General features: G+C 48.0%; 1 protein-coding gene across 1 annotated transcript in view; it reads right to left on the minus strand.

Annotated features, from left to right (window-relative positions):
* Positions 1-1,567: 1,567 nt before the first annotated feature.
* Positions 1,568-7,889, minus strand: part of myo1g (myosin IG) — a 32,351-nt gene continuing 26,029 nt past the window's right edge. The window contains exon 23 of the mRNA XM_017436326.3: positions 1,568-2,255. Within this exon, the coding sequence (XP_017291815.1) occupies positions 2,090-2,255 (166 nt within the window). The 3' untranslated portion in view covers positions 1,568-2,089. The remainder of the gene's footprint in view (positions 2,256-7,889) is intronic.

The raw sequence follows: 7,889 nt of genomic DNA on the forward strand, positions 1-7,889 counted from the left end.
GTCTGTCTGTCTGTCTGTCTGTCTGTCTGTCTGTCTGTCTGTCTGTCTGTCTGTCCGTCTGTCTGTCCGTCTGTCTGTCTGCTCTCTGTCTGTCTGCTCTCTGTCTGTCTGTCTGTCTGTCTGTCTGTCCGTCTGCTCTCTGTCTGTCTGTCTGTCTGTCTGTCTGTCTGTCTGTCTGCCTGGGAGGTTTGGAAACTGATTATTTAAGTGACCAGGACCAGGAGCCGGAACAGGAGCTGGATCAGAACCAGGACCAGGACCAGGAGCCTCCGGTCCTGAAGAATGAAATCCGACGTGGAGGAATCGTGTTTGAGGCAGGAACTCAGTCAGTCTAACGTGTTTCAGCTCAGAGCTGTCAGCCAGGAGCAGCCTGGGACTGTGAGGAGATAATTGGAGTGTAGATGGAAAAGCTGCCATCAAACTGTCATTTCTCTTAAAAAATAAAAATCTCACTGTTTGATCTGACGATTAAACAGAAAACCTTCAGTCTCAGTGACCTTTCACTGCGACGATTAAAGGCTCAGAGTCCAAGAAATGAAACTTAGAATCTGCGTTAGAACAGGAAGACGGGAGGACGGCCGGTTCTGGTTCTGGTTCTGCTCGTTTCCTCCTAACCAGGACAGAAAATCCTCCATCCTGCTCAGAATCAGGAGAAACTCTTAACCCGGTTCTGGGACGTCTAAGGATAGAAACCGGATCAGTCTGATGTGAGGCAGGACTGGAGCCGTGTAAACATGTAAACATGTAAACAAGTAAACAAGCAAACATGTAAACATTTAAACATGTAAACAAGTAAACAAGCAAACATGTAAACAAGCAAACGTAAACATTTAAACATGTAAACAAGCAAACAAGTAAACATGTGAGTAATCTGTGAGCCCGAGGAGTTGACTTCATTCAGATAAAAACCTCCTGAGTTATGAAACAAAACATTCAGATGTTTATGGTTCAGAGGAGATGAGAAGTAAAAGTATCTTACCTGTCGTAGATGGCTCTTTAAACCACCTCCGTTTGAAGAAATGAGATAAATAAATATAAATAAAACGGCTAACGGCTCATCGATGTGATCTTAAAACAACTTCAGTCTCAGAAATTTCAAACCTTTTATCGTCGGTTTTATGTTATAAAGTTATTTCCAAGTGCTAAAAGCAGCAGCTAGCTGTAGCACTTCCTGCTGTAATGTTCAAACTAATGCTGCTGTATTAGTTTATAAAACAGCGTTCATTTCAGAACCATGGGCTCGTCTGGGCTGGTCCAGGTCCAAACCGGGTTTCTGTAATTTAATCCGATCTCAGAGATTTTTCATCTGGAGTCTCCAAACTTCGAGAACATTTCCTGTTCCTGTCACTCAGTTCTGAGCAGACATTTTGTTTTTTTGTACTCCTGGCCGCGCACATTATTTCCCTTCAGGAATGAAGAGAAGCAGATTTGGACTGGCCTGCTGACAAGCATCTACAGCAGGTAAGATATTAACTGTTCGCAGCCTGTTCGCAGAGTAAAAAATGTCCGACCTGGATCTGGGCAGGTGGTTGTGGGCGGGGCTCTGAGGGGAAATAAAGGAAGTCGGAGCTGTAAATATATTTTAATCTTTGGCAAAGTTTTCTCCTGAGAAACACATCAGATCCCAAAAGATTCAACATCAAAGAGCGGAGCAGAAAAACTCAACAAAGGCGATAAATAAACGTTTCAGACTTCCTGTCTGAGTTCAGGCAGCTGATTGGCTGCAGAGGAGCGCCACGGGGGACGAGACAGGAAGTCCAGTTTCCCCTGACGAGCTGCAACAGGAAACGATCCGTCAGACACATCTGGATCGTCTGAGCACATCTGGATAATCAGCCACATCTGGATCTGAGTCTGGATCGTCGGACACATCTGGAGAGTCGGGGTCACCTGTGTTTGTGTTTAGGATGCACGGTTTCGTATTAAAGTGCGCTACATTTCAATTTAAAAGCTAAATTAGTAAAACAGGTAAAAGTTCTGCAGCTGAGATCCAAACGTCTCAAATTTGTCTAAAGTTAGGAATAAAAACACAAAATGAATCTAAAATCTACTAGTCTCCGTCGGGTGGCGCTCCGGAGCCCGTTCTCGTTCAGTTGGCGCCCGGGACCAGCAGGATGAAACCGTCCCGGCTCTTCTTGAAGTCAGCGGCGCCCTGGCCCGGCTTGGTTTCCACGGTGACGCTCTTGGGTTTTCCTCGCATGTGGAGCTGCAGAGCCGAGCCGCAGACCTTCACAGGAAGCTGAGCTTTTCTGATGCTGGAAAACAAGAAAAAACAGAGATTCTTCGGGTTAGAGACGGCGCCGGACTTCACTGAGGAAGTTCACAGAAAACACGAGGTTCTGATTTGATTCAGCTGAGATCCTGGAGGGTCCGAAACACTCGGTTCTGTGGGACCATCAGAACCTTCTGCTGCTCAACAACTAATTGGATCCGACTGACAGTCTGTCTCTGGTTTCTGTTTCCATCATGGCCGCCCGCCTTCAGGATCGGGTCAGTGGGTCGCAGGAGTCACGAGGATTTAACCTGGGCTTTCAAAATAAGAGTCTGGATCTGTGACTGTGTGTCTCTGAGCCTCAGAGAGGAGAGCTGAGGGACGTCAGCAGATCATTCAGACTCAAACAGCCTGAGACAAAAAGTTCTGGTTGCTGTTGGACCGAGCCTCCGGTCCGACAGAAACACTTTCCTCCCTCGCCAGTCGAACAGAGAGGACGCTTTAATAAACGTGACGACGCTCAGAGCTTCTCAGAGCGTTCCTGGCTCCTGGGTTGAATCCAGCTGGATGAGTGGATTCAGGTGTTTGGGAGGGAAATTACAGAATTAGAGATGCTGTGAAACCGAGTTGGCAGCCTGGTTTAACAGAGACGTATCCGAGCAAAAACTCCTGAAATGTTAAAACATAAACTGGATTTGGACTTCCGGGTCGGGAAGCTACAGGATGGCAGCGCAGTGGAAAACGCTCCTGATGTCTGAGTTAAAAACAGCCTGAAGTGACTCCAATCTGTCAAGATTTTAACAAAAGGAAGAATGAAGAACGAGGGCTTGAACAAGAAAACAACACGAGTCTGGAAGTCAGAGAAGTGAGAGAACAAATAAAACCGATAAGAGCAGAAGAGGCTGAAGAAAGGAGGATGGAGGCTGAAACCAACAAAGAAGAAGTAATAAAACAAAGATGGAGCTGAGGGACCAGGAGAGGAAATAACGGGAACATCTGGCGTTAAAGAGGAAGCAGAAGATGAAGATGAAGATCTGTTATAAACTGGATCATCGAGCCGTGAGGTCAAAGACTCGACTGTGGCGCCACGATCCATCGTCGCCAAGATGTCCGATTACAGAAGGAAGGAGGAAACAGTAAAACCTGCCCATTCCAGCTGTGTAAGCTGCTCATTCCAGCTGTGTAACCTGCCCATTCCAGCTGTGTAAGCTGCTCATTCCAGCTGTGTAAGCTGCTCATTCCAGCTGTGTAACCTGCCCATTCCAGCTGTGTAAGCTGCTCATTCCAGCTGTGTAACCTGCCCATTCCAGCTGTGTAAGCTGCTCATTCCAGCTGTGTAAGCTGCTCATTCCAGCTGTGTAACCTGCTCATTCCAGCTGTGTAACCTGCCCATTCCAGCTGTGTAAGCTGCCCATTCCAGCTGTGTAACCTGCCCACTCCGGAGGCGTGGAGAGAACGTGGGACTGGTTGCAGGAGGTTTTACACACGTCGAGGGGTCGGATGTCTTGTGGAAATGCTGCTCTTGATTCTGCTGCAGGTTCTAAAGATCCAGCTGAGGAACCGGAGTCAGAGGAACGTCTCAGAACAGGAAGTGATTCCCTTCGTGTTTAAAACAAGCTGAATGTTCATCTTTATACATTTAAACATAAATAAAAAAAGATTTATTTGATTTATTTTGGTCCGGCTGGAGTTGGAGCTTTAAGTTTTATTTTAAAAAGTGTTTTTGAATAATTTCTTTATCTCTTTCAGAATAAATCTTCTCTGCAGACACAGCTGGAGTCTCTCAGGTTCTGATTTCTGGATCGTTCTGGTCTCAGGATGAACTCTTCTCTCTTCTTCTCTGATCTGTCAACGAGCTGCCGACAGATGTGGGCCACATCTGCTCCTCTGATTTCTCCTCCAGATGAACTTTGACCTTTCCACTTTCAGTCTCGTTGGATTCTGCGACTTGTCTTCATTAACAGATTAAAAATAAACTTTTCTAACATCTGACTTCCAAACAGGAAGTTGGGTTTCCTGACGAGAAGGTGAAGTTCTGCTCATTTTATTTTGAAAATAAGGATACATATTTCAGTAAATCCCAGCTGATGAACAGAACTGGGTTCTGATTGGTGAGTTTTACAGCTCAGAAAGAGGAAGTGGAGTGGTTCAGCCCCGACAGAAGAGTTCCTGCTGAGCAGACCTGACCAGCAGGTTGCAGCTTTCACTGAACAGCGAAGGGAAACAAGAAGAACCGTCGGATGAAACCTGGGATCAGAAGGATTATCCAAAAGGATCATTCTTTATGATCTGCAGGAAGACGTTTCCTTTTCCTCCTCGATTCTTCTCAACTTTTATGCAGATTTTTATTCATGTAAAACCTCCTTCCCACTCTGCCTTCATTTGAACAACAAGCTTCCTGAAGGCAGAGAAAAAGAAATGTTTGACCTGAAACATCAGATCGCCGCTGACAGGAAGTCATGTGATCCACTTTTCCTTTTCATGAATCAAAACCACGCTGGGAGAAAATCACGGGGCAGATCTGAGTCATCTCTGAGAACAGGAGAACCCTGAGGAGAACGGCCTTTTCTGCCACAGACGAGCTGAGAACCACGACTCCAACAAACCGTCACGAAACATCCAGAAAATCCAAATTTTATTTCTCTCCCTGCAGAAAACGAGCTGAGCGCCGGAAAGACAGGAGACGTGTTTGAGACGTGTTCCTGCTTTAATGGACGACTTGTGGACGTTCTCCTGGAGAACCTGGAGATGATTGAACCGTTGGAATCAGGAGCATACCCGTCCTCTGAGGGGACGAAGAGCAGCCGCCGGGTCTCTTTGGACCCTGAACCCAGCGAAGTTCTGGTTTCTCCGTCATGAGTCGGGCTCAGACAGCTCATTGTGGACGTTAATGTGTCGTCAACTTCCTGTTCTTTAAACTCCGCCCCCAGCTGCAGGTCGGAGGCTCCAGTTTGTTTCCGCTCTTCTCCGCCTGCATCTTAATCACAACTTCCGGCTTCCTGGAAACAGTCGCCGGGGCAACAGCATCAGCGGGGGGGGGGGGCACGGCCGGGGTCCGCGCCGATCATCGACGACCTCGTCCTTTTCGCTCATCGTCAGCGTCACCGGGCCCAGCAGGACCTGCTCCGCCGGCTGCGCCCCGCCTCCCGGGGCTCCTCAGGGGGCATTCTGGGAAAAAAGTGACTCATGATGCGCGACGACTAAAACCAGAGGAAATACGACTCGGCGGCCTGAAACTTCACCTCTGACGGGTTCAAACAGGAAGTCAGAGGAGCAGCAGGAAGTCTCTCCATCATCAGATTATTGCTCCTTTACTCCTCGTTAAAGACGCAGATATAAAAAGCTCTGTGTGCTGGTAAAATCAAATATAGCAGCTCTCCTTCAGCCTATTGTTCGGCTCCATGCGCTCCTGTCACGAGGATGGAGAATAATCCGCCCGCTTCCTGTGTCATTAAACCCGTCTGAAAGCAGCTCTGTGACTCACTTCTGATTAAAACCTGAATAAAAACGAACAAAAGAAGCTCAAAGATCCTCGTGGTTCACATCCAGTCAGAAATCTGAAGTCTGTCCAAACGGATCCTGAGGATCCGGACAAACGGAGTCAGACGTGAGGCTTCTCAGGTTCTGGTTCTGGTTCGGGTTCTGGTTCAGGTTCAGGGACATGAAGAGCAGATTTCCTACTGACCATGACTCTGAGTTTAATTTGTTAGAAACTAAACCTTCAGCAGGTTTCAGTGAAGCCAATCAGCTCTCAGCATTTTTAACAACTTTAATTATCACCCACCACCAGGAGAGGCGGGTGATCATGTAAGTACCTGTGACTGAACCATTGGTGGTCCCAGTCCTGGTCCTGGTCCTGGTCCTGGTCCTGATCCTGATCCTGGTCCTGCAGGTTTTAGATGTTTCTCTGCTCTTCAGGGTCTGCCTGTTCATCCCTCAGTCACTCAGAGCAGGGCAAACATCTAAAACCAGGACCAGGACCGGGACCAGGACCATGACCAGGAACAGGACCAGGACCAGGACCCAGACCAGGTCCCTAACCAGGACCAGGACCCCAACCAGGACCCGGACCCGGACCAGGACCAGGACTTTAAGGAAAGTTACAGGGGACTTCTGGAGTCGATTCAAGATGGATGCTAAAGCTAACGGACCTGCTGTGGAAGCAGCTGACGGTCGTCGACACAACCAGCCCCAGAACCAGAACCAGAACCACAGACGGAAGGTTTACTTCACCTCCTGGTTCTGTGGTTCTGCAGGATTTAAACCTAAACGTGTCGAACTTTTCAGACGCCTCAGATCCTCGTCCCAGACTGGAAGAACGAGACGAGTTCCGCCTCGTCTGTGATCCTGGGAACCCAAATGGGCCGGAAAAACCGAAGAGGGCATACGGCCGGGCCGGGCCGACAGTGAGACGAAAACATCCAGGACAGACGCTGAGGGACAGAAACGGACCAGGAGCCTATTTCAGGATCAACACGACGCCTTCCTCGACCAAAAAAGCTGATTTAGACTCGGGAGGTTTTCTGTCAAACTGTTGGGTTCAGAGTCCCGGGTCCCGGGTCCCGGGTCCCGGGTCCCGGGACCGTCCTTCTCTGGACTCCACTCGAGTCCTCGCCGCTGCTTTAGAGACAATAAAATCAGATCTTTCGTCCAGGTCTTCATTTTTATCAAAGTAACTGCAGGAAACCTGACAGTGTCGAAAATAAAGCTTGTTGTTATCATTTATTTTACAATCCGCTCTGATTTTCTGGAACTTTAAGACCTAAAATCTGCGTTTTGAATCAAACAATCCTCTCATAATGTCTCGAACACTTCAGAATGATTCAAACTGGCCGTTCTGTTGTTATTTAAATCATATTTAACAGAAGAAACAACATTTTGTTGATGTTTAAAGATGTTTGCAGACAGAAGAAGAGCTCCCATTAATCCTGAAACATTTTAAAACCATCATAAAAAGAATCTTTGAACTAATTGGATCAAAGAGAATCTCCCCTTTGATCATGAAGTTGATGAAACTTGAACTAAATTCAGCCTCTCAGTCTTTAAGGCAGATCAAACCTTAAATCCTGATTCTCGGCTCCTCGTGGTCCCCCAGCTGTCCCAACAGATGGTCCAACCCCCCAGAAGCGCCACCAACACCCCCACTCCCCCCCGGTGAACCGAAGAAGAGGAAACAGGAGGAGAGGATGAAGATGAGGAGGAGGAGGAACGTGACGGCTCGACTCTGAAGTCAGATTTTACCTTTTCGCTGCGAAACGCTGCCTTCACTGACCCAGTTTCTACAGACTTCCTGGAGCGTGACGCCTTCACAGACGTACAGTCTGAGCGGCGAAGACGAGGAGAAGACGAAGAGTAACTGGTTCTCCCCCTCCTTCCTTCTAAGAAGTCATTTATGTTTGTAACGGTGAAACAAAGAGCTCCTGCAGAAACACTTTCTTTTGGAGGAATGTAAAAAACTGCAGAAGAAGAACAGAGAGGAGTGGCTCATTACGGTTGCCACGGTAACCACGCACCTGTGTCAGGTCGTTCTGTTTGAACAGGGTTTTAATGGAGGAGGCGTGACTGGGTAGGAGGAGCTTATGCTCAGACCCCCACCCCAGCAGAGGTCGCGACCCCTCCTGTCGCCACAGATGGCGGCACAAAAGGCAGGCGGGGAGCTGAGACGACTCCCCGAAGG

This window comes from Kryptolebias marmoratus, linkage group LG5, assembly GCF_001649575.2.
Source record: "Kryptolebias marmoratus isolate JLee-2015 linkage group LG5, ASM164957v2, whole genome shotgun sequence".
NCBI lineage: Eukaryota > Metazoa > Chordata > Actinopteri > Cyprinodontiformes > Rivulidae > Kryptolebias > Kryptolebias marmoratus.